Raw genomic sequence first — 27,734 nt, forward strand, 5'->3', positions numbered from 1 at the left:
GTGGTTTACGTCATCGCAGAGCGACGAAAGCTGGAGAAGGAGGGGGATAGCTTGCGTACTTTGGTGGTGGTGGGGGCGGCCTGCGAAAGTGTCATGGCTGCTGCCGCGGAGCTTAGTCTCCCAAGCAGCGGTGACAGGAGCTTGGAGCAGAACTGCAGCCTCAGCCTCTCCCGCGAAGTGCTCTGCGAAATCTTTGGCTCTCTGTGCACCCTGGCTGGACAGGTAAGTGGCGGCCTGGGGGAACAGGGGTTTGGGGACCATCGTGCGCCCCCCCAACCCCTTTTTCCCTCTAGCGGAGGGCGGGGACCGCCGGGGCCTGCGGGCCTGTGGGGCTTGTGGGACTCTTGACAGGGTAGCGGATTCCTGGGGAGAAGCCCGAGTCCAGCCGCGTCCGGTCGGAGGGAGGAGAACGCAGCACAGGCTTAGTTTAGAACTGGTTGCAGATGGGATTTCCTGTTAACTGTGATCTCCAAAAGTGAGTGAGGATGCTGTATGAAAATCCAGCTCCAGGGAGGAGCTGGCTTGGCTTGGTCGGAGAGTAAAAATTCGGAAAAGCTGCTCTAAGTCTTTGGGAGACACCTGGCGCTCAGGTCCTCTTTTTCTCCAATTCATTTTTAGAAGTTGTTTGGTCATTGCGGCCTGAGATTCTGGAAACGCGCTCTCTTTGCCTTTATTGAGTGGTTTACTCTTATGAGTCACTTGGTTTTGTTATTTGCTTTTTCCTTCTGGCCGTCGTGTGCATCTCTTACCCTTTTGAACGAAGAGGAGAATAAAAGGAATAAATCTAAAGTACTTCTAGCGTAAAATTGGGTGGGTTGTCCATTATTGATGCTGTTTACATCAGACCTGTTGTTTAACTATTAATTAGTTTAACTGGCTGACAAATAGCTTTTGCATGAATGTCATGGTAAAAGTGGATTTGGAAAAACTGGGCTCTTCAAACTATTCGGATCAACTTGCTATTTGATTTCATTGTCTATCGTTCAAAGTAAATTTTAAATGAAAAACAACTTGAAAATGTTAGCCTGCTTTTTAAAAGGACATACTTTCTTTTATATCTTAGAATATTTTGTAGCTATAAAAATTTGTTCTGGGACTGGTACTAGTGCATATAGTGAATTAGACACCGCAGACATTTTTTTTTTGTTGAGGGAAATGGTGGATTTCTATAAAAATAGAGTGTGATTTGTGAAAATTATTTTTAAAAGCCTTAAGTATACGGAGAATAAATGTTTTAAAATGGTATTTCACTATTTAAAAAAATTCTAGTATGTATTTCATGACTTACAAAGTTAAACCTTCAGTTTGCTGTAATGGAACAATTTATTGATGGAATCTGCAAAAAGGCATAATGTAACTTTTAAACCCATTTGTTTGCCAAAAACTCACCGAAAAAAATGTTTTTAAAGACTTGGGACTTTTGATTAATTATTGTTAACATTGTAAATGCTTTAACAGTTAAGAGAACCTTTTATTTTTAAGATGTGGACATTGGAACTTTTTGGAAGTTTATTTACATTCTAATGTTAGGATGAAAAAAGTATGCTATCTTGTTATTACAGAAGATGTTTTTGTTTCAATGATGAATAGTTTTAAAAATTAACATTGAGACATGATTTAAACATTTCTTTTGAAATATTTTGCATACTGAATTTTTCAAACATTTAGAAATTTAAACATTCAGGTATTCTGTAGAGATAGGTAGAGATGTGATTAAAATATACTGTGTTACGTATTAAAAACGTTCAGAGTAAATATTTGGTGAATTTGCCTGACCCAGTGAAGGGATCTTCTATACAAGTGTCAGAAAATAAGATTGTCTGATCAGTTAAACTATACTTTGATAATTCTGTTTATATTTCGAGATGTATTGTCTAAAGATTAGAATAGAAACAGAGTACTATATTTATAAAAATCATGTTGAGGGAATAGCTATTTCAAACTTTTGCAACGTGTTTAGAGGATTTTTAAAATGTATGCCATATATGTCTTAAGTTCATTCTGTATAGTTGTTGTAGTATTAGTTTTCCTCAATGGGAAGCATAAAATTAAATGTTAAACAGTATTTTATACTCCTAGATTGCAAAATTTACGAATTTTAACCTTATTGCTTGCCTCTAAATGGCCCATTTTACCTCACTAAGGAATTATTTATTGTTAACTTAGATTTTCATATTAATTTTAATAAAGTTTTAACTGAAAATTCATATTTATATGGTCTATAGATTGATTTATTCTTACAAATTATATAGGATAAAATGTGTAGAAATTGTTTTACTAATAGAGGATTTGTTGAATGAATAATTGGATCTGTTGGGATAGTTTTAAAGTTAATATGTGACATTTGTATTTGGTTTTCCTAAAAGACCAAGTTCCTTAATTGCACTTGAAGGCTCATATAATTCGGTTGAATTGAAATGAGGATATGATTCAAACATTTAGATTTATTTTCTATATCTAGAAAATTTGATGCTTTGCTTTGGTTGAGGATTTGCCTGCTTTATCTTCAGCTGTTTTCAGAAATTTGCTATAATCAGCAATAGATATCTTCAAGGACTGTGAAAGTATAGGAATAGCTTAGTTCCAACATAACCAATTGCTATATAATGAAAGCTTTATAGACATCAAAATAATAAAAATTAGGGGGAATTCATCTTTGCCAGTGCAACCTACATAAAACTTCATTATTTGTTTACACTTGTCTAATACTGACTTGAGATTTTTCTGGTCTCATGTTCAAAGTGCAGTAAATTTCTGCCATGCAGTATTCATTCAGTCTAGTGCCTTTTTATTGGTAACTTTGGATATCTGGTTCCTTGTACAAGGAGGATTTATCTTTTTGTTATATACAGAACTTATAAAATCTGTTTGTGAACTCATGCAGCACTTACTTTATTTTGTAGAAAACATGACTGACTTTTTATCAAAGATTTTGGATAAATTAATATAATTAAGTTGTATGTACCGTATGTTGTATTTTTATAGTGTGCTGTAAAGACCTGCCCTAGAAAACCTTATGGGGGCTCAAGTTTATTCACTCACCAGACTATAGATAGAAATTCTTACTCTAAAATTTTCATTGATTTTGATATAAATTTTATACGCAGGTTTGGGATATAATTTTATTCCAAAAGATCACACACAGCCAACTTTAAAGAAATTTTCATACAATGGGCTCTCATACCTTACTAGAAAATAACATTTAACAAAAATCCTGGACATTTCATCCAGGCTCTGGCCATTTATTTCACAATTGTTGAAAAGTGTTTGTTTTACAATTTCAGATTTCCACAGCTAAATAAGTTTAATTTTTATTTGAAGTAGATAAACATGTTGCCATTTATTTCTAGACTTTGTAATATAAAAGGATAATCTTGAGTTTAAATTATTTTAAAATTGCTTAGAGATGAAAACAATAAAAATATGATTCAGAAGACAGAGTCATGATATGTTTTGGGTAAATATGTTTGTACGCATTTATCTAACAAAAGAAAATGTGCATATTAGAACTTCAGTAAGACACTTGTGCCTCCTCTGTTTAATGCTCTGAGCTAGAAATAGTAGCATTCTGAATAGGGCAAGCCTGTCTTGGACCCCATCCAAAGGTTTTTAGATCTTTCATGGATGGTTTCACCTCTAAGATGGCCCCATTACAAAGACCCAAGAATAGAATTAAAACAAAATGTCATTGTTTTTTATGAATTCTATTTTTTTTTATCTTTCTTGGTATTTTAAAATGTTAACTAGGAAGAGTATTTAAGTAAGATAAAAAACTTGGTAAACTGAGCAAAATAGGCATGTTACTATTCTGTAGAAATCTTATTTTTGTGACATTCCTATGTGTACAGTTTATGTAATATTTGTGATGTTGCTGGTTTGTCCTTTTGAAGCTTAACCTCAGAGATGATGTGGTGAAAATTACAATCGATTGGAAGAAGCTCCAGAGTGTCTCAGCATTCCAGCCTGCATTGCTCTTTAGTGCACTTGAGCAACATGTTTTGTATTTACAGGTAAATTTCTTGTTAGACATGTTAACTCGATATTGAGAATAGAAATTAATTGTGGTTAAATTTACAAGCTGGAGTATTTGTCAGTCCTATCTTAACACTATATTAATAGTGTTATTAATAAAAGGTTACTTACATTCAGATTGGAGCCAAATCTATTAATTTACATAGTGATCAGGACAGTTACGGAAATGTAGCCCAATAAACTGATGTGAGTGTAAAGATTGAATGAATGCATTTCTATTCAATTCTAGACTTGCATTGACAATTCAGTACAGTTCCATCTATGGTGGGTTATAATTAAGCAATAAGACACGGCAGGTGTGTGTCATGCTATGATAATGATTCCATGCCTTGGGTGAGTTTGGAGGCTCATGGAGTGCTTTCAGTGGTTCAAGAAGTGGCATTATCCCAGCATGACACATCCTGGAGTGTCTATTGCAATTAAATAGTTTCAGCATAGTTTTTAAAAAGAAAGTAATTTCTGTAACATTAATGTCTCATCTTAGTAAGTAGCCAGTCACTATTATATCTTTTATTTTAAGCAGTTTAAAATAACTCATCCTTTATATCAGAAGTTGACGAGGAATTGTTACTTGTGATAGTGTTGTTATATTTTTTAATGTTTAAGTTCAGTAACTGAACAGTATTATGACCTTACTAATTTCTAATTGGACATCTCTGCAGTTATAATTGTTGTAAGTTTACAGTTTATCTCTAATGAAAGTGTAAAATGTATAGTGTCAAAAAGATATGTGGAAGAACTCTTTGGATTAGTCAGTGTACTGCTATTAAAGTGTTATATGGTTTCATAAGATATAATAAAATAAAATTGTAGGTATGTAAAAAATTATTGGAACATTGATAAGTGTCAATGTGTTTTGATTAATGCAATAGACATTAATTTTCAACCCACCCTTTTTCATTGACTTTGTGGGAAAATTTAACTCTGTTTCCTATTAGAAGTGATAGTTAACCCTAGTTTTAAAGGACAGAAGCAGTGAGCTGTAGAACTCAAGCAAGACCTAGTTGGGTTGTTGTGGGGGGTGTTGGGGGGGCATAGTATGATATACATTGTACAGCAGGGCTTTTTGCACCCTCCTAGTGTAGCTCTATCTATTTTCACCTAGTGTAGCTCTGGCTATTTTCAGCTATGGATGTTGGTGGGGTTTTTTTTTCCTGTTTTCCTGATTCATTTTCTTTTTCAAAATTTAATTTCATGACCCAAGAAGATATCCTGCCATGTCAGGAAAAGCCCGAGTGTTCACTCGGTGTAACACCTATATATTTCATATCTATGCACTCTCATTCGCTTTGGCCAACAGCAGTTTCAAGTGGAGGATCTCCAGTGATACAGTGATAATGCAGGGCTTTGCTGAGTGAGAGCACTGGCTCTCATGTTAAGGAGGAAAAATACTAAGCCTTAGTGTTCTGAGGAGGCATTTGAATGACATGTTAATTAAGTGGCATTGGTGCTAGAGCCTGAGGCTTTGATTTGGCTCAAAATAAAAGGTGAGTGACAGAATGATTCCCTCAAAGAAAATTTAAAATTTACTCGTTTTTTTTTCTTCTTTCTTTTCTTAAAACAAATGTATAGCAAATGATAATGGTTACAATAGCAGAGACTACAAGCACTTATGTGTAATCAGATTTATGTAACTGGATTTGCCAATTTTTTATATTTAGTAATTGATAATAAATATTGCATTTACTTAGCAGAAATTTCTATAACTATGCTAAATGTGTAATTGATTTTGATCAGTTTGAACTTGAACAGATGGAATTGTGTTCTTCTTAGCCTTTTTTAGCAAAGCTTCAGCCTCTGATTAAAGAGGAGACTTCAACTGCTGTTGAAGAGATAAGAAAAACAGAAACGGGCAACAAGAATGAAGTGAGTGCCAAATTTCCCGTTGGCAGCCTTCAAAAGGAAGAAAAGCACAAAGATTGTGATTTAGGAGATGTGAAAAAGACACAAATCCATTTTGATCCAGAAATAGTTCAAATAAAGGCTGGAAAAGCAGAAGTAAGAAGGTTTTCTTTGGGGGAGACTCATTATTTTTTTAAATCTTATCATTTTCGAGTTATTAAAACAGGCATGTTTTTTCCTTATAGATTGACAGACGAATATCTGCATTTATTGAAAGAAAGCAAGCTGAAATAAATGAAAACAACGTCAGGGAATTTTGCAATGTTATTGATTGTAATCAAGGTAACTACCTAGAAGTTAATTTTTCATAGGACTATAAGCACAATTTTTACAGTTGGCCAGATTTTTCATTTAAAAAATGAATAAAATTGAGTACACAATTTTATTTATTTCACAGGTTTATTTGGAACCAAGGCGGAGGCATTTCCTTCTGTTTAAAAAGGCTAATGTTAATCACAGGAGAACAGATTATTTTAAGTTCCTTTAGAAAATGAAGGTGAACTATGGGTGGCTTGGTCTTACTAGTAAGAAGGAACTGAGTTGTGAAAATTTTAAGCCTATAACATTAGTTATTAAATTGTGATGCTTATACATAAAATGAACTTAGTGAAGTTGATACTCCTCAAGAGGGAGCAATTTTCTCGCTACTCCTTAGCTGTCTGAAATGTTTTATGTCACGATACAACCAAATTGTCATGAAGACCATGGTGTCTTACAATTTTTCCTCTTTCTGTTACAGTACATACTTTTACTGTTTTTCATCAGGTTTTCCTTTCCCTCTCCACTTGATGTTACAGTAATGTTTAGAGATCTGAAGATATGCTGCAGAATACAAAATATGGCAAAGCAGTACCATAGATTCTATGCTGGCATCATAGGAATAATCAGAACAAGTAGTTCTTAGAAAAAATTATGGAGAAGAGTTCATAATTAGAATGAACATTTTTCTTGTTTCCTCTAATAACTCTTGGCTAATTATTATAAACATAGAATTGTCAGATGAATCTAGAAGTGACTCATATCACATTAATACACTGATTCTCTTGATAAGGTAAAAATGCAGGCTTGAGGTGGGTTCAAAATTCACCTTTTTCCATTATTAACATTGTGCATGTGTATCTCTGAATTTGGTATATTTTCCTGTTAATTTTTCAGAAGAAATGCATCAGTGGCAAAATTTATCTGCGAGAAACCCATGAGAAAGGGTTTGTTGAAGGAGCAAGCACATGTGTCACTAATGTTATTCCTCTGTTCTCCCTGCTAACTCTATTATTATAAACCACCAGGGGATAGAAATTGACAAGAATTGAAATGCTCAGCAGGATTCCTTGGCCCATTCAATCCCTTGCTGGCTCAAAACAGTGCTAGGAAGAATTGCTGTGGAGAGTGACTAACACTTATATATTCACTGTCTTTATACCATACTGAATTTCTTACTGATGGGTCAGTTAATCTATATATTTAGAATATAGCTCTGGAATGGATAATAGCTTCTTTTTTTAACCTTAGCCCCATGAAATGGTAGAAAGAGATTAGAGAAGTGATGGCCCTTTAAACATATTTTGAGGTGTATCGAAGAAGAAAGAAAGAATAAAAGAACAGAACATGGCTGTCTGGTATCTAGATATAAAAGATAAGCAAGTGAATTTGGAATTTTATTCACACAATTAGATTTATCAGTGATACTACTTTATTAAGAAATCTTAAACTGAAAAAATATGTATTTTAATGTGCTAGTGTATTCCTTTTAATACCTCTCAATTTGACCTAAAAATAAACAGTGGATTAAAAAAAAATCAAATTCTGTAGAGGGGGAAATAATTTTCTTTTAGTATCTGATTTACCACCCATTTTAATAAAGTGATTCAAAGAAATTTTTGTAGGAAATTTTGTAGGTTTTACTTAATGTTACATTAAATATTATTTTATAATATTTGAGATGTTTATGTATCATGTTAACACTTTCTAATTTTACCTCTTGGTTGTTATTTGTTGTTACTTAGTTTTAAAGAAAGTCACTGTACTTTCCAGTTGGGGAAAAAAATGGAACAAATTTTTGCAATGTTATCTTTCCTAAAGTCACATTTTTTGAAAGGGGTAGGAAAGGAAGAGGTATGTGGTTTTTGTGAATAGGAAATTTTTTTTTAATTAGCATTGGAAATCTAGATAAAGTGGAAAGGATGTATTATACTTGAAGTTTCAATGTCTTTTGGGTGAAAAGTTCTGAAATAAAATTGTGTTAAATATGCAATTAAACCATTTTATTAGATGTTCACTAATTTGATCAGTAAGATCAAAGATGCTGGAATTTTTAAAAAAGATCTTTCAATAAAAACACTGAGTTCTATTTCTATAATGAAGTAAAGTGAAAAATGTCTCTGGCTTAGAATCAGAACACTCTCTACAACATATCAATCATTTTCTCCAAAGGCCTAGTGATTTTCATTAAAAACAATAATATTAAACTATGCCCCTAAATTTTGAGGCCTTTTCTTTATGTAAATCTGAAAATTAAGTAAGATTGGATATTATGATGAGTTTTAGAGGGCATTAAAGGTCACTAAAATTTAAATAAACTGTTATTTAACATACTGTCTTTTTATAACATTAATATGAACATCGGAAGTTTATCAAAATCTCACACATTTGAATTTAATAATATTTTTAAACTTATCTCAATTTTCCTTAGAAAATAGTTGTGCAAGAACCGATGCTGTTTTTACCCCTTATCCTGGATTTAAAAGTCATGTAAAAGGTAAGTAAACACCATATAATATCTTCATCACTGACAGAAATTTATTCTAGATTGTGGAATAGAAACTATTTTCTAATCCAAATTTTATTTATTTTAAAACAAGTCAAAAAAAAATCTTTCTTCATCTTGGTTTGTGGTTAGATGGTCTTTATATAAAGTACCATTAGGGAGAGAGAATTTTTGACATTTAAAATGTAAGTTATATAGGCTCAAAAGTATCTTAACTTAGTTTCTAGAGTTGTGAATACCTATGGACCACAGACTAGACCCGAAGGAGTTCAAGGGTTGGGTCATAAACCTAACAGCATGCTTCGAGATTGTGGGAATCAGGCCGTAGAAGAAAGACTACAAAATATTGAGGCCCACTTGCGATTGCAAACAGGTAAGCAGTGTGCTGAATGGTGCTGCATCATGTTTAACCTCCTTTGCAAGTGCTTAAAGAAATTTCAGTTCATTTAACAAGCAATTATTCATTGAGCATCTGTCGTGTACAAAGCATTTTCCTAGTTGATATAAAAATGAATAAAGCATGGTCTCTGCTCTCAAGGAATGTATAGTTCTTGTTATTTATGTTCTTTTTCCTCCTCTCATTCTTACCACCACTTTTTTCTTTAAACTTCTTTATTTTTTTGCTAATATCTTAAAACTTGTCTAAGTGGTTTTTTTAAATTTTTGATTAGAGAAGTTATAGGTTTACGGAAAAATCATGTAGAAATATATAGCACTTCCACATATATCCTGCCCCCATTATTAACACTTAGCAATAGTGTGGTACCTTTGTAACAGTTGTTGGAGGAATATTATAATTGTACTACAGTAGTTTATAGTTTACATTAGTGTGTATTTTTCCCCCATATACCACCCTATTATTAACACCTTGCATTAGTGTGGTGTATTTGTTATAATTCATGAAAGAACATTTTTATACTTGTAAATTAATTATAGTCCATTGTTTATAATAGGGTTCATTGTGTTGTTCAAGTCCTATGTTTTATCTTTTAATTTTTATTCTAGTAAATATTTCACTACTTTTTAAAATTGAGAGAATGCTAGCAGGATGGGAGCAGGTTCCAAAGAGATCCTGACATTCTCAATTTATTGAATTCACAACTGAAAACTAACATAGTCTTTTTTCTGCCACCATTTTCATAACTTGACATAACCACCTCTCATTCTTATCACCCACTGTGCTAGGTACAAAGTGTCCATAAATGCAATCCTATTCCTCCAGGATCTCTCAGTGAGGATAAGCATATAAGTAAATAAATAAGGGAAAGTGAACTAACATTTATTGAACAATGGTAAGTGCTGGTCATTCTGAGAATGTTCTGCATATATCAGCACACTTAATTCTGAACAGTATCCTTGTGTGCTGGTGGTGTCATTATATGGATCAAGAAACTGAAGTTCAAAGAGCTTGAGCAATATGCCCAAGGTAGTAAGTGACAACTAGAATTCAGACCCATATCTTAGCTGGTTGTGAAGCCTGCATCTCCCTCCTGATCTAGCTACTAGGTCCTGTAGATCTGTCATCTAAGTGTCTTCCATGTCTTCCTACTTCTTTCTGTCTACACCACTATTCCTCTAGCTGATCTCTCCCTTGAACCGATGGAATGATACTAACTGATCTCTTTACCATTAGACTTTCTTCTCCAGACCTCAGGGCTGCCTTGTAAGTTTTTCTTTCTGATCTTGGAGCAGTGTATGTTCTCCTTTTTTACAGTCTCAGCACCTAGTGCTCCCTCCCCTCCTTTATTGCAGTTATCATAGTTCTGTTTGTTTATGGTCTGTCTTCCCTGCTTGGTAATAGAGTCAGTGAGAGCAGGACTCTGTCTGTCATGGCCATTACTTTGTGCCTAGTACAGTGCCTTGTACAAAGTAAGTATGCAAATGTTTGTTCAATGAATGGTTGTTCATTCCACCTTTTCAGATATATACAAAGTACAGCAGGGACACAGAATTAGTGTTTAGCTCTCTTCAGGGGAGTTTAAGTGGTGGCATCCTTGTTGAAATTACATTTGAGTTCTTGAAGGATTAGTGGAAATTTTCTAGTAGGTAGAAACAAAGCATTCCAAAAGGAGGACACAGCATCTCCAGAAAGCAAAGGGACACAAAATAGGGTTCTGGAAATTTCTGAACCCAGTTTACCTGGATGACGGTGGAAAAGGGTAAGAGAATGAGTAAGTCTTTGAAGGTAAAAGATTAGCATTAAAAATTAATCCCCTCCCCCAGAAGTAGATTCATTTAGAAGGCAACTGAATAAAAGGCTTAATTGGTTTATTAAGTCTTGAATAGGATCAGGTAGTTAATTCTTTTGGTAATGTCTATTAACTGCCTACAATGTGCCTAGTACTATTTTAGGAACTGAGGATACTGAGGTAATGTAGTCATAGGCCCTGGCTTCGAGGACTTTTATAATCTAGTAGTGGGAGAAAGACATATTAATATTGAAATAGAATGTTAAAGAAGCTGTGAAGGAAGGGTACAGTGAGAGCACAAGGGAAGCCTCTATGTGAAGAAGTTCAGGCGAAACTTCATTGACCCAGTTAAGCTTACACTAGCTATTGAACGGTAGAGGTGAGGCAGAGAACATTCTAGGTAAAGGGAGCAGCAAGAGCAAAGTTAAGTTATTCATCATACCTTACAATCAAGGTCTTAAGAAAAAAAAAATTCTCAAAAAAAGGAACTTCTAGACTTTTTATATTTAACAAGTTGATAAATTTGATATGAAAAGTTGCCTATATTCTTTAATTGCTATCATGTATTAATACAATTAGTAAATACTGAACAACTGCTATGTGCCAGGCATAGTAGTCCATCAATTAATATTTCCTGGGTTGATGCAGTGCATGGGCTGCCTAGTCATACACACTCAAAAAAAGATCTTATGTTAGAGTGGGAACAGACAGCAGATAAACAAAATATAAAGAATGCCAGGTGATGGTAATTTTCTGGAGAAAAGTTAGGGAAAGAGGAGAGGGTTTATCAGGTAGGGTGAGATGGTAGGGTGGTCAGAGAAGGCCTTACTGATACAGTAATTTTTGAGCCAAGAGTTGAAGTTTTTGAGAGCAAGCATTGAGAATATGGAGGTAGAGTGAACCACAAGTGCTAAAGCTGTGAGGATGCTTGGCCTAGTTGAATAGTAGAAAAAAGGAATAAGTGACTAAACAGTGATAGTGAACAGAGTGAATTGGGTGTTGGGGAGAATGTCCAGTCCAGATCGTGTAGAACCTTGTAAGCCATTGTAAAGGCATTAGCTTTTAATCTGAAAGAGATGGAAAAGTATTGGAAGGTTTTAAAGAGAGAAGTGATGTGATCTGACTTAAATTTTAAAAGAATCACTGGTTGCTGTGTGGTGAATCGACTCCGGGAGCAAAGCAGAAGCGGGGAGACTGGTTTGGAGGCTGCGATAATCCAAGAGAGAGATGGTGGTGGTTTGGATTAGAATGGTCCCAGTGGAGGTGGTGAGAAAGTAAAAGGATTCTCGATATAATCATAAACTTGAAATTTGAGTGACCCTAATTTACTATCCTCTCCCACCCACCCTCCAGAAAGTTTATTATTTTAGACTTATGGTAAAGCCCTTCTTTAATGTTCTTCTAGGATAAAGGAAAATATATGGCATATGAAGAGATATATAAACTAGGGTAAATAATATCACATATTGCAACCATTGAATTGTCAGTTGTCACTATTTTGTTCCTCCCAGGTAACTCTCATAGCCTGCCAGAAATACAAATTGTTCTATAGAGGAGCCATTCAATATTTTGTAAAATGAATATAACATAAAACATTAGCAATGTAGGAAGCATAACTGGGGAAAGGAGGCTCCCATAGGGCACAATATGAAAATGTGTACTAAGGATTTCATTCTATTTTACTTTTGTTCATTATTTTTTTTAAAGTTTAACTGTTTCCCATTCTTCTGCATATTTTAAGATTAAAAATTATAATAAGAGAGAACTAGTCAATAGTTTCTCAAAATTTCTTTTTAATCCATTTAGGTGGTCCAGTACCAAGAGACATTTATCAGAGAATTAAAAAACTTGAGAATAAAATCCTTGAATTGGAAGGTATCTCTCCTGAATATTTCCAATCAATAGTAAGTATAAGTGCCTTTAAAAAATAAATAGAAATGTTATTTTATTTCAGGATTCTTCTTTGTATAACAGTTCACTTATTGATCTGCTATATGTGAAACACTGTTTTTCTACTTCAAAAATGAATGAACAGGGGTGGGCCATGGTGGCTCAGCAGGCAGAGTTCTTACCTGCCATGCCAGAGACCTGGGTTTGATTCCCTTAAAATGCCTTAAACAAAATGTTTGATGCCTTAAACAACCAAAAAAAAAAATTAAAAAATGAATGAACATAGTCCAGTGAAGGGGGTTACCTAGTTCTTTAAATATTCTGCTTCTAAATATTATATTATAGACTTATAATTTTTAAAGTAGGATACTTTTATTATATATTACGCACATTCTTAAACTTAAGCCATTTTTATTGCATAGTAAATCATCCTGGATAGTGGTCAGTCCTGTCACTATGAAATTGCTATTTTGTAAAACAGAGAATTCTTCTGGGTCATTGCTCTATCAGTTATCCTTTGTTTCTCTTTAATCCTCTCCACAGACTCCTTACCTTAGCTCGTATATATACTTACATTTCTCTGTGCTGAACAAACACCTCAAGATGTTACTCTACCATTTTCTTTACCTTAACCACCAGACTTTGAATGACTAATCTATATTTGTCTGATTCTTCAACTTTTGCATTCATTCATTCACTCATTCATTCTTACCCTTATATTAGCATGGTATAATATAAGTCAACTTGTGAAAATGTTTAATTTTAGATATAGTAGCAATATTTCCAAAATTATACAGAGAAGAAGTATTTCTAGAGCAAAAAGGCAGGTCACATTAAAAAAAAAAAAGTGGACAGCAAGTCCTAAATGTCAATAACTCAGAAACCGGGTTTTAAGTGATTTAATTCCCTTATATGTAAAATGGGATTTATAAAAGTATAAGGGTTAAAGCAAGGATTAAGTGAGACGATACAAATTGAATACTCAACACAGTGCCTACCACATGTTACAACCTCAGTAAGTATTAACTATTTTCATTTATTTAGTTTCGGACACCATTTGTGTAGTAGCTGTATAAATATGTATAAGTTCCTCTGGCCTTTAGTTACCTAATTTTAGAAAATTTGTTGTTTGAACTACATAATTACAAAGTTCTTTCCACTTTAATGATTTTAGCATTCTTTGAATATATCCTTAGAAAACTTTGTAAAGATTTTATGACTTTTCCTATAATAGTCTACCATTAAGTTTTTACCATTCAAATTGCTTTTATTAATTATCCCTAGGAAGCTTTTTTCTTGTTCATTTTCACACCTTGTTAAAATAATTCTTGTTAATAGTAGAACTGATCTTACGAGAGAATGTCATAGTATCAGAGGCCTCCAGTGAAACCTCCATCATTTATCTCTTCTCTCTGATTCTGATTTATGAAAGCTTAACATATACCCATTACTAGACTTGGTTAACAAAAGACAAGCCCTTAAAACCATAATCTTGCTTTTTTGGGGAACTTTTATATGTAGAATGGAGAGAATGTCTGGTTAAAGAGGTCGAAGTAGTCAGATTGTAGAGAACTTTTAGTGCTGTGCCAAGAAGTTTAACATTTAAAGTCTTTTCTGTCAGGGAAGCTCTCTTGAAAGCTTTTGAGCAGAGGAGTGACTTGTGAAAGTAGTGTTGAGAAAGGTTTATCTAATACTAGTGTAGGAGATAGATGGAAAAGAAGAGATGAAAGATATGGAAACAATATTGTATTAATTTAGATATAAAGTAAGATCTTGAACTAGGGATATGAGAGGGGAATAGAAAAAATTAATGCAAGAGACAATAGGAGAGGGAAGTTGACAAAAACTGATGATTGATTAGATGTGGAAAGAAAGACGTTCATCAAGAATGAGTCCAATTTGGGTTCAGAGAATGATACCATCACCATCATTGATAGAAATAAAATCTGGTGGGGGAGAATTTGCAGGAAGGAAATGTGAATTTGAAGTCATAACAGAATATGCAGATAGAAATATCAGATAAATTTTTAAAGACAATTGTGAGAGTGTGTCAAAGTGATAGTTAAAACATTGAGTAAGAATACTGGGATTTTCGGCGGTCTTAGGGAAGCTTGGTTTAACTTCAGGAGCAGGAAGCAGTATAAATTATAGCAGTATAAAATGAAGGGAAGTATGAAACAGACTTGGTGTGAATGTGTTCAGCATTCGGAAGAGGATGGATGATGACAGTGTATATTAAAGTTAGTGTTTTAAAGGTATTACCAAATGTGTTAAAATCAGTATTCACCTTTCCACAATAGAATTAATGAGCCATCTCTGCAAGCTGTATTCCCCACTTGGAATAGAACCAGCTCTAGGATTGTCCTTCAGCATAAGAGGAGTTGAACACATACCCTGCGGAGTACATAGCACGTTATTCAGCATCTTCACCATCTTCATATGCTGGGAGTACACATATGTAATTCCATAACTTTGTCTATTTATCCCTCAAATATGTACGGGAGAAACTACATATATAGCACAATCTTCTGGCTTCTAAAGTTAAAGGAAAGTTGGACCTATTAAATTTCTTATGGATTGAACTTTTGTTGGAAACTGAACTTTTGAACTCTGAAGGTATTTTAATTGAAGTATGTTTATCCAAATTCACATCTAAATGAATTCTGGAGATCCGAGCCAAGATGGCGACTTAGTGAGGTGTGGGATTTAGTTCATACTCCAGAGCAGCTAGTAAATAGCCAGAAACAGTACAGAACAACTACTGGGGCCACAGCAGTGACTGGATACATGGCATACTCTAGTCTGAACAAGCTGGATCAGCTGTGAGCCCACCCAGAACCATGAGTTCCCCAACCGATGGCAGCCGGCACCCCTCTCCTACAGGCTGCTTCCCAGAGGGGAAAGGAAAGAGACTTTACTAGCAGCAAGGGGCTAAGGGCAACCAAGCTCCAATTGTGGAATTAATTCACAAATTCTGACTACTAAAAATAGGCCCCCAGCTCAGCTTGAACGTTGAGTAAAAAGCTGAGATGGCTGGTTTTTACTCCTGCATGGGGGAGCAGGGCTGATGGAGAAAAGAAAAACGAAAAAAAACAAACTTTTTTTTTTTGATCAGACAACACAAAATACTTGAAAGGGTCTGGGCCCTGAAGAAAAGGAGGGGGCACATAGGACCTGGAGATACAAAGAGCAGTGTACCAAGCTCTTGATTGGCAAACCTGAGGAATGGGGGTCCTGCTCCGAAAAAGATTTTTTTTCCTTTTCTTTTTTGTGGCTGTGTTTCTATGGCTTGACTGCTCTTTGGCTACAGCTGCAGGGCTTCTCAGGCTCCAACTGCCCAAGGCATGGGCAGAACTAAGCTTGTTTGAGAGTTTGTCTGGAGACTGTGCCTTCCCCAGGAGAGGGGTCTGGCCAGCTCAGGTGGAACCCCTCCCTCAGGGAATTCAGACCCCAGGGTCTGGAAAATTGAAGTGATTAAACTAGCCTACAATCTCTCCTCTGGCTCAACCATGCCCCCAGCAGGGAGAGTCTGCTAAAGTTAACGGTACCATATCACCTTATGCTGGTGGAACCCGCAGGCACACAAGCGCCACAAAATGGATAGGAAAGGAAAAACACAGAGTCCAGAGGCTTCATAGGAAAGTCTTTCAACCTGCTGGGTCTCACCCTCACAGAAAACTGATGCAGGTGACTCTTTCCTCCAGAGAGGAGGCCGGTTTGGTCTGGGAAAATCTAACTGGGGTCTATAATACCTAAATAGACCCCCCCTAAGGGGGAAAAAAAAGAAAGGCACCATAAAGACAAAGCAAGAAACAAGAAAACAAGAACTGAAAAATTCTGATCTGTTAAATGAAACCTAAGCTAGAGAGGTCTAGAATAAGCTGAACTGAATGTCAGAGAACAGATAGACAACAAAGTCATCCAGCAAGAAAATCCTAGGTAAAAAAAAGTGAAAACAGTCTCCAGAATAAACTGATTAACGAAGTTAAATGCCTAGATGTCAGCAAAAAATAATAAATCATACTAGGAAAATTGAAGCAATGACCCAGTCAAAGGAACAAACCAACAATTCAAATGAGAGTTGAAACAGTTAATTCAGAATGTTTGAACAGACAGGGAAAACTTCATCAAATATCAAATCAGTGAATTGAAGGAGGATATAAAGAAGGCAAGGAATGAACAAAAAGAAGAAATTGAAAGTCTGAAAAAACAAATCACAGAACTTATGGGAATGAAAGGCACGGTAGAAGAGATGAAAAAAAAAACAATGGAAACCTACAATGTTTGATTTCAAGAAGGATAGGATTAGTGAACTGGAGGATGGAACATCTGAAATCCAACAAGCAAAAGAAAATACAGGGAAAAGAATGGAAAAATATGAGCCAGGGACTCAGGGAATTGAATGACAACATGAAGCACACCAATATACATGTTGTGGGTGCCCCAGAAGGAGAAGAGAAGGGAAAAGGAGCAGAAAAACTAATGGAGGAAATTATCACTGAAAATTTCCCAACTCTTATGAAAGACTTAAAATTACAGATCCAAGAAGTGCAGCATTCCCCAAACAGAATGGATCCAAATAGACGTACTCCAAGACACTTACTAATCAGAATGTCAGATGTCAGAGAGAAAGAGAGACTCTTGAAAGCAGAAAGAGAAAAGCAATCCATTACATTCAAGGGAACCCCAGTAAGACTATGTGTAGATTTCTCAGCAGAAACCATGGAGGCGAGAAGATACTGGTATGATATTTTTCAAGATACTAAATGAATTCTGTACACAGGGGAACCTCATTTCAGACCCTCATTTCATTTTGCCTTGGGCAATGACTTGTTTGCTAAACTCATTTCCTTGCCTCTCAATTTCTCTTCAACTCAGACTTCATAATGCTATCACACAGGGGCCTAAATTACAAGTTTGTATCTCTCAAAATTTTAACTGTGTTCCAATGCCACTGAAAGTACAAAGTGCTTAGCGTGACCTTCAAGGTCCTCCAAAATGTACTCATAATCTTAATTTTCCAGCCTGATCTGGTTGTGTCCCTCATGCATCAGGACTCTCAACAGTAGGATAAAAATTTATCATCTTGGGTAACATTGAAGCATGGTATATATGGTATATGAAAAGGAAAACATTAACATAAAAAATGTAAATTGTATTCAGCTCTTAAAACAAAGCCAGATTATCAAAAGTTCTTTTCATTTTATGAAAGACATAAAACTCCAAAATAAAATTAATGTACATAAAACAGAAATTACAACAAAGGTTAATATTTGTTGCCTTTTTATGTAACAATTCTTTTAGTCTTTACCTTTTGTGTGAAATGAGGAAAGATATGAATGTGGTAGCACTTTTAAAATGTTAAGCATGGCTTAACAGACCTTTTAAAGATATAATCCTTATGAGTATTTCCAAAGAATTACTGATTTTAAATTATGACACTTAAAAATTGTAAGTATAACATACTTCAAGACGTGTTTCCACATCACCATTTATAGCACTTATCACTTATATATTTACACATCTGTTTTTCACATTGTCTTTTGAACCTCTAAGGGCAAAACTGTGTCTTGTTAACCTTTGAACATGCAGAATGTAGTAGGCACCAACTAACTGTGAATGAATGGATGAGACTTGACTGACGGTTAATTATTAGACTTTTAAAGCTGTGCCGTCTTTGTTCCAAAGCACTGTCCAGGTAGCATCTTAACTCTAGTCTTCAATGATAACTTTTGGTTCTAAAGGAAGGAAAGTAAGGGAGGAGGAGAGTACCATGTGCAACAGCCCTCTGTGTATAAAACTGTACTGGGTCCTGATGCATGAGGGACACAACCAGATCGGGCTGGAAAATTAAGATTGAGTACATTTTGGAGGACCCTGAAGATTATGAGTACGTTTTGGAGGGCCTTGAAGGTCACGCTAAGCACTTTGCACTTTCAATGGCATTGGAACACAGTTAAAATTTTGAGAGATACAAACTTGTAATTTAGGCACCTGTGTGATAGCATTATGAAGTCTGAGTTGAAGAGAAATTGAGAGGCAAGGAAATGAGTTTAGCAAACAAGTCATTGTCCAAGGCAAAGTGAAATGAGGGTCTGAATCAGAGCAGTAGGACTAGAAAGGAAGAAACATTTAAGACACTGCATCTATAGGATCATCCGTCCTTTATAGCCGATTAGAAGTGAGGAGGTGGTCATAAAAGAGACCTCTTTACCCCTGATTTTCCTTAGAAAAGTTTCCCTGGATGTGTGTGTGTGTGTGTGTGTGTGTATGTGTGTGTGTTTGATTACCTTTCCATTGCCACAGGCATTACAGCTATAAATTACAAGCTGAGATGAAATAATGGGAGAGAAGAGAAACTTCATTTGTCTCTCACTGTTTATTTAGTGTGCTGTGCTTTCAGATGTTCTTTTCTCAGGTATCAAAGCCTATTGAAATTTCCACTTTTTATACTGAGTTTTTTTTTGTACCTAAGAAATACATTTTCAAACTAGTTTAGTGTGTCCACAGTAGATGCAGTGTTTCTAAGTGTTCTGCTTGTTAAAACATCTTGCTCAGGCCTAAAATAAACTCCAAAGACCACATTTTGCTATATTTTTGTCATTAAACCACATAAGTGTTTATTCTCCTTATTCTAACTTTTGGATTCATGATAGAGTAATCTTATTACTCAATGACTTAGAAACTATCAAATGTAGGTTTAATTGTTAGGAGAGCAAGGGGAAGTATGTTTTCATCAGGTATATAAAAAGCCACCTCTTAGGAAGGTAGGAGACTTCCTAAGTCACTTAATAAAGTGGCCATATTAAACATTAAGCTCTCACACATTGGCAGTTTGGCAAAGGAAGGAACATATTTGTCTGTATTTTTTCTCATTTGATAATTCCGATGCTTAATGGTTTCTATGTATTATAAGTATACTGATAAGAGGCAAACCTCTAAATTCTCTGAATCAGCTTTTGATAGAACGGAAAATATGAATTTTAACCTTCTCTTCTAGATCACATACTCAGAAATGCACATGAAAAATTTTGCCACCTGTGTTCACAGTTTCTTTGTCAAATTTACTAATTTGCAATTCAAAAGCTTATGATGGGGCAGTGTGAAGGTGGCTCAGTGCCAGAATTCTCACCTGCCATGCCGGAGACGTGGGTTCAATTCCTGGTGCCTGCCCATGTTAAAAAAAACAAAACAAAAAAACTTGTGATGTAAAACTAGGAACAAAATATAGAAAAAACTTATTAGATAAGGTTTAAAAGGTTCAGCAGCCTGTCATTGAGAATGTTCTTAGTTTCAAGTAATAGAAATTTGACTCAAACTGGCTTAAACAGTTTGGAAATTGCCTTATAAAATAAGTCTGGATGGCACGGCAGTGTGCAGGGTTAATTGATTCATTGGCTAAATCATGATTGTCAAAGATACGGGTTCTGTCTCTTCTCAGCTCTGCTTGGTATTGGTTTCTCCCCCGGACAGATGGCCAGTTGCAGCACTTCCAGGTGTCCCATCCAGATATAGTAGTTTCCAGAGGAGGAAGAGAAACTGTCTCTTTTGAGGATTTTCTCTTAAGAGTGAGGAAGCTTTATCCAGAAGCACACTCCCTCCCTTCCATCAGACCTCTCTATACTTATTGGCCAGAATTGGGCCTATGTCCATTCCAGTCACTGGCAAAACCACTTGCTTTATTTGGGTTGGGATCAGCATTCCCCTGAGTCACATGGCTCCATATGGGAGCAGTAAACAGCTGCGTGCATAGGGAACCAGTGTCCATGTCAGTCAAATGTGTGTAGGTGTGTGGGTTTGAGTTCCTTGGCCTGGTATACCAAAATTCTATTTTCCTCTGTTGCTGCTTCACTTGTTTATCATCCTGGCATGGAAATATTACAAAAAAGAAGGAAACTAGTAGAAAATCCCCAGAGCACTTCAGCAATCACTCAGCCACATTAGAATCTGGTAATTAATGGGAAAGTATGTATTGTGAGGAACAAGCATGTTGCTGCAGTGGGCCAACTATATACGTTTTTTTATTAGCATGGGCAGGCACCAGGAATTGAACCCGGGTCTCCGGCATGGCAGGCAAGAACTCTGCCTGCTGAGTCACCATGGCCTGCCCCCTACTATATACTTTTAACATCATCATCTTTGAAGGGTAACTTCCAGAGTATAAGAAGGTAAATGTTGGTTACAGGCAGTACTTATTGAGCTCTGTTTTTGTCAGGGTTCTCAAAGGTTCTCCATATTTTGTACTATATTCTCTCTCTCTCTCTTTTTTTTTTAAGTGTTTCTAACAGTTGATTAAAACTTACTTCAAATGATGTTATATTTATAGGAATCATCCATATATATGCCTTACTTATACTTTTTATCAAGACTGTATAATATTCCTATTTGAATTTACATTTGATTTATATTTTTATACCATTGATATATAGTTGCTTATTTTCAGTTGTCTTCATAAAATGTTCCTATATATACTCTTTTCCTAAAATAAACTTAATTTAGTTTCATTAGACCTAAAGAGAATTAAAGTTAACGTAATGGTGCAGATTGTTCACAAAATGAATAGAACCATTAACTACGAGTCAGGTCAAGGAATAGAAGTTTTAGCCCTCTGTATCTCCAGCCTTTGCTCTCATCACTTTTCCACTCTCCTTTCTAAACCACTGTCTTGCCTTAATATTATATTTAGCTTTGTCTATTTTAAAAAAAACAACTTTTTTATTGTATAGTATAACATATATACAAAGGAAAGAAATAAAAAAGCCATAGGTTTCTAAGCAGTCTTCAAAAAGTGGTTACAGGATAGATCCCAGAATTTGTCACACAATCCTCTCATATTTTTCCTTCTAGCTGCTCCAGAATATAGGAGGCTAGAGGGCTTTAATACTTTTTTATCATCACAATCAACTTTTTTTTTCCTTCTTTTTTTTTGTGAACAATAACATATATATAAAAAAGCTATAAGTTTCCAAGCACAGCATGTACTATATTCATTAAAGGAAAATCTAAGCAGTGATTAATTGTACTATATTCATTAAAGGAAAATATAAGCAGTGATTAATTGTTTAATCTCTTCTCCCCTTCTTTTTTGTTTTTGGTTTTTTTTTTACTTTTAATCTAGAATTTTTCTGGAAAAAGAAGAAAAGTTCAACCACCTCAAGTAAGTTAAGTTACTGCATTTTCATTCTGGCTTCTGAAACAGTTTGATTAGTTTAATACCTTTCATATTAGTAAACGTTTCTATGTCTGCCTTTACTTCGTATCCTAGAATTTAGGACTGAGGAAAAAGCATAAACCAATATACTTGAATTAGAGAAATAATTTTATTAAGGACATGGAGTCACTCAGATGGGTCAAATAAATATAAAAATCTCTGTTCTACTTTTGACAAAACAGTGTATCAATTACAAAATGTTTAAAAATAAGTGCTTAAAAGATTTAAATTACTCCTCCATTCCCTCCACCTCTTGCAGACACCACTGCATTTAATTCGATAAAGGGAGCTTGGCCCACCCCTATCCAAAGTGCTGCATTTTATTAATTAGTTGAATCTTAATGTTAGTCTTTAAAGTTTTCATCTTTAATGGTGGTCATGTAAATTTAAAGTTAGGGAAAATGTAAAAAAAAGAACTTTTTTGTTTGTTTTTTAAGAGTAACATATATTTTTATTTTTACTTTTTTCACATGGGCAGGCACTGGGAATCAAACCTGGGTCTCCAGTGTGGCAGGCGAAAACTGCCTGCTGAGCCACTGTGGCCTGCTCAAGAGTAACATATATTTTATACTACAAAATTTTGGATAGGTTTTTGAGAGCAGACATTTTTTCTGAAGTAGTTGAAGTTGATCTCTTAAAAGAGAATTTCTAGATATTTTAAACAGTTAAACTAATCCTAAAATGTAATTTTTAAAAATCATTGATTATGAGAATAATCAGGTAAAAAAAAAAAGTTTTTACAGCCCTTTCAGAGTACAAAAGGTGTTGAAGAGCTTAGTTATTAGGAAAAAGAAAAATAAGAAATATTTACGCCTTATTAATGTGTGCCTTTACATTTAGGATATGGTCAGCACATATAGTTGTTCAACTTAAGTATTATTCTCATGAGGAGGAGAAAAAATACATTTTAACATGCTATTGGATGTTTTATCTATTTATAGTTCATATTGCACTTTTTCTGCATTAAGACACTTCAGAGTCTTATTCAGCAGTTTGTGTTCTTATTGTTTACAGCAGAACTATTCACTGGCAGAACTTGATGAGAAAATTAGTGCCCTCAAACAAGCCCTGCTCAGAAAATCAAGAGAAGCAGAATCTATTGCAGGCCACCACCTTCCATGAAAAGTCCTCTCAGCCTTCTCATTTTACTTTTTTATATACATTCATGTAACATACACTATAATTAATTAAATGGATAAGTATTTATCAACATAGACTTCCTTACAAAATCAAGGTTTATTTTCATGTGAGTCCAACAAGTATCTTAAAATAGTGAGTTTAGAAATAGTGATGCCTTAAAAATAGTATGTTGGAACTTATTCCCTTCTGTTATAAAGGAGGTATTTTGGAAATGGAAAAACTTAATTTGAAAGTACATATTTTTTTTTTGTGGACCACAGAGTGGAATATGTATTTTGGATAGTGTTAGTTCATGGACTTTATATATTTGTAAAATCAATGTTAACCAGTTTATTAGTTTACAATACTTTGTACATAATAGGTGTTCAACAACAAAAAAATTTGACTGAAATGAATTTTAAATGCATGTATAAACATTTTTTGTTTTTCAAATGTCAGACAATTTTAATGTAAATAAACAATAGAATTGTTTTGTACATAGATTACAACTTTAGCTCTTTATTAGCTTGTGACCTTGAGCAGGTTACCTACTCTCTCTGTGCCTTAATTGCCTTATGTATACAATGTTGTGATAATAGTAGCACCTACTTCATTGGTTGTAATGAAGAATAGATGAGTCAATGCATGTACAACTTTTGAAATAAAGTCAGGCCTAAGAGAATTGTTCAGTAAATGATAGCTATTATTGTATAAAACAAGGCCTATTTTTGGGCAGTAGATAAGATGATACAAACAAGTTACAGTGCCTGTGTTGAAATCCTCACCTTTTTACATTGCCTCATTTATATTAGAATGTACATATATTGCCAGAGCCATGAATCATTTAAAAGATGCAGCTACAATTAGGTAAGAAATTTTTCATGGAGTAGTTTTTTAGTTCAAGAATTGTTTGGTTGCTAGAATCAGAAGTCCATCAAAATAGCTTATAAAGGGGTGTTTTAAAAAAAGAATTAGAGGGTACATGGGTGGTTCAGTGGTAGAATGCTTGCCTTGCATGCGGGAGAGCCGAGTTTGCTTCGCGGATCATGCACTGGAAAAAAAAAAAGAATTAGAAATCAGTTGCAGAAAGTGTAATTGGACATTGTGGGACCTAGAAAGTCACCAGGCAGCTGATCTGTTTCTCTGTGTCTCTGGCTGGCAGGCTCTGACTCTGCCTATCTCTCTGTATCTTATTCTGTTTAGCTGCCGTGGTGCAAACTCTAAACCCAACTATAAAATGTCACAACTTCAGTGACTACTGCTTACCTCAGTCTTTGTATCTCTTAGTTCATATGCATCAGAGACTGAATCTCACTCACTGTGAACAGGGATCTGACTCAGTCAGTTGTGGTCAGGATGAATTCTATCCTCTTCATAGAATTATGCATTCAACCTTGCATAACTATTTATGGAAGCCTTGAAAATGTGGTCACTTAGTAAAAACTGGGCTCTTTGGAATCAGTCTTAAGAAGTGGATGTGAGCTAGGACAATTCCACTAAAGTCTTACCACTGTATTTTTCTCTGCCCAACAAACTTGTCCTTCAAGATATTCTTGCCTAACTTGTTCAAGTTATTATTATTATAAATGCCTCTTCACCAATATCCCTATTGCCCAGATGTGATCACCATCCTGCCAGAATGACATCCTTTAGGTTTTATGACACATTTTTTTTTACATTAGAAAAGGAAGTTGGCTTCAAGGTGGGGAGGGACTCTGGAAAATAGGATTATATCTTGGTCATTGGTCTAAACCAGTAAATGCCATGAGTCTGTTCTTGATATGCTTAGTAGTAGAATAAGTTCCTAAGTCCTATCTGACAATCCGAAGATCTGCCCATTAGGAGGATTTCCTTCTTCATTATCCTTCAGGTCTGCTCTTCTGCAGGACATGAGAGAAGAGTCTTCTCTCCCTTCCACTAAGTACTTATTGTCTGATGCCATCATCCTTTTCTACTTGAGTCTGGAGCCTACAGAAGAGGCTAAGACTCAACATCATGTTGACATGAGTTGATAGAGGTCCGTCTTCTTCAAGACTAAGGTTCTTCAGGTGTTAATTCCCCAGAACTTTAATGGACTTTCAGTCATTGTCTTTCTTGAGTATGCCATTGACTAAAAGGTGATGCCAGGAATTTTTGTAGGGGTAAGCTTGCTCTAATCACCAAGTTATCTAATGACCATTTCTGCAGGATTTTTCTCATTCAACTCTTCTTATCCCTATTGTTTCTTCTTAATGGCTCTGTCCTTAAGAGAATACAGGAGGAGAAGTGTAGGGAAGGAGGCTTGCAGGGTAGGAAGCACTTCTTCCCACCTGTTCTTATAAAGGTGTATCCTTTCCCCACTGCCTCTGACGGTTACATTCCAAACTAAAAGGTATTTTATAAGGAGTTGGGGATGGGAGTGTGGGGGAATGGGTGCCAACATGTTTATCCTGTGGACAAGGGTTGGGATTCCCAAACAATTCTAGCTACTGCTGGATATCCTTTCATTTGCAAGGCTCCTGAGTTTTACCAAACTCATAAATAATCTGAACCTAGTTGTCTTCAGCAATCTCAGCAGAAAAGATTTCCCTTCACGGAACATGGTGGTGTTATTTACTTTTCCCTCTGCTTTCAGTCACACAACCTAGTACAGAAATGTATTTCTTTGCCATTGTATTTTAATTATATCCACAGAGAATTAACACATTTCTACATTTTACATTTGATGACTTTTAAATCTTCTAAAGTTTTGCTTTAATAGACACGTGATTTGGGTTTCAAGAGATTTTAGGCAATTGTGTTACCAGACAATGGTGGTGGATTCTTTTACCCATGCTGCCAAATGACCAATTCCTAAGACACCGGGATTTCAAGGAGAAAGTTTATTACTAGGGGAGAAGTAGGAGATGGTCTATTGGCCCCAAAATCTGTCTCTTTGAACTGGAGTAATTCTGATAGTTTTATAATATTAAAAGATGGACAGGTTTTAGTATATTGAGCACAATGGCCCCAGATGATATAATTAGTGGCAATTTAATTATTGAGCAAGATTGATTACTTGCTTAGTTACAGAATGTATGTCAGAAAATGACCGCCTTAATATGATGATGGACATGATATTTAATATTATAATGAGGTATAGGTGACTTATACGTTAAAATCTAATCTACTGTGCATATCACGTGGGCCTCACTTTGGTTAGATCCAGTTTTGGTTATCAAGATATGTGGACTTCCAATAAATCCCAGAGTGATTTAAATAGTGAATAAAGAGGTATTTGAAGGGTCCCCTTGGGGGAATGGGGAGAAAGGGGCAAAAATTCAACTCCTCCATTTGGAGAATTCCTGATACTCTCGCAAGCAGTGGGGGCAACCAGATCAATAGGCCAAGACCTCAATCTTGGGGTTTGCCCCTATGAAATTTACCTCAGCAAAGGATAGGCTAAGCCAACTTAAAATTAGGCCTAGGAGTCACCCCATAGAACCTCTTTTGTTGCTCAGATGTGGCCTCTATCTCTCAGTCAACACAGCAAGTGAACTCACTACATGGACATGACTCCCAGGGGTGTAAACCTCCCTGGCAACTTGAGACAGAAATCCTAGAATAAGCTGGGATTTGGCATCAAGGGGTTGAGAAAACCTCAACCAAAAGGGGGAAGAGAGAAATGAGACAAAATAAAGTGTCAGTGACTGAGAGATTGCCAACAGTCAAGAGGTTATCCTGGAAGTTATTCTTACGCATTATATAGATATCCCCTTTTTAGTTTATGGTGTATTATGGTGGCTAGAGGGAAGTACCTGAAACTGTAGAGCTGTGTTTCAGTAGCCTAGATTCTTGAAGATGATTGTATAATGATAATAGCTTTTGCATGTGATTGTGAAAACCTTGTGTCTAATGATCCTTTTATCTATGGTATGAACAGATGAGTAAAAAATATGGATAAATAAATAATAGGGGGTACAAAGGTTAAAATAAGTTGAGTAATTTGAAATATTAGAGATCAATGAGAGGGAGGGGTAAGGGGTATGGCATGTATGAGTTTTTTCTTTCTTTTGCTGGAGAAATGCAAATGTTCAAAAAAATGATCATGGTGATGAATACACAACTATGTGATGATATTGTGAGCCATTGATTGTAACCATGTCAAGAATGTTTGTATGTTAAGAATGTATGTTTGTTTGTTTGTTCATAATAAAAAAAATTTTTTTTAAGTGAAAAAAAAATAACGATTTTTTTTTTTTTTGGACTTGGGGTGGGTTAGTTCTGGGCTGACCCAAAACCCTTCATTAATGAATATTAGGGGCTGTCTTTGGTGATCACAAGACTCTAAAGTCAAAAAACTGGATAAGTGGGTAAAAGTGAAGATTTAGTCATAAGGTTTTTTACAATTACAAGGGCACAAGATAAAGGCTCTGTAATCATTATCAGAGATCAAGGCAGCTGGATTACAATGTAAGCATTTCAGGTATTTCCCTCTACTACACTAGAAAGTAAAAAGGAATATCTATATAATTCAGTAATCATAATTATTCCTTAAATCCTAACTTTTCAGTTATAATTATCTAGCTACTTTGCCATCAGTTATCTCAAACTACTAGTTTTCCATGGAATAGGGAATCCTCTGTATCCACCCCTTCCCCTTATCCCT

General features: G+C 35.3%; 1 protein-coding gene across 2 annotated transcripts; it reads left to right on the forward strand.

Annotated features, from left to right (window-relative positions):
• MBIP (MAP3K12 binding inhibitory protein 1) lies at positions 1–27,168 on the forward strand. Of its 2 annotated transcripts, none has more exons than XM_077126929.1 (9): positions 1–222; positions 3,891–4,010; positions 5,806–6,030; positions 6,120–6,216; positions 8,624–8,689; positions 8,919–9,071; positions 12,694–12,791; positions 21,896–21,934; positions 23,006–27,168. In XM_077126929.1, exons 1-9 carry the CDS (start codon positions 94–96, stop codon positions 23,108–23,110), a joined length of 1,032 nt encoding a protein of 343 aa, XP_076983044.1. In that variant the 5' UTR covers positions 1–93; the 3' UTR covers positions 23,111–27,168. The 2 variants fall into 2 exon arrangements, with proteins under 2 accessions (XP_076983044.1, XP_076983045.1); XM_077126930.1 differs by having other exon boundaries at positions 3–222; positions 23,003–27,168.
• The last annotated feature ends 566 nt before the right edge of the window (positions 27,169–27,734 follow it).

The sequence above is a fragment of the Tamandua tetradactyla genome, chromosome 14 (genome assembly GCF_023851605.1).
Source record: "Tamandua tetradactyla isolate mTamTet1 chromosome 14, mTamTet1.pri, whole genome shotgun sequence".
Classification (NCBI taxonomy): domain Eukaryota; kingdom Metazoa; phylum Chordata; class Mammalia; order Pilosa; family Myrmecophagidae; genus Tamandua; species Tamandua tetradactyla.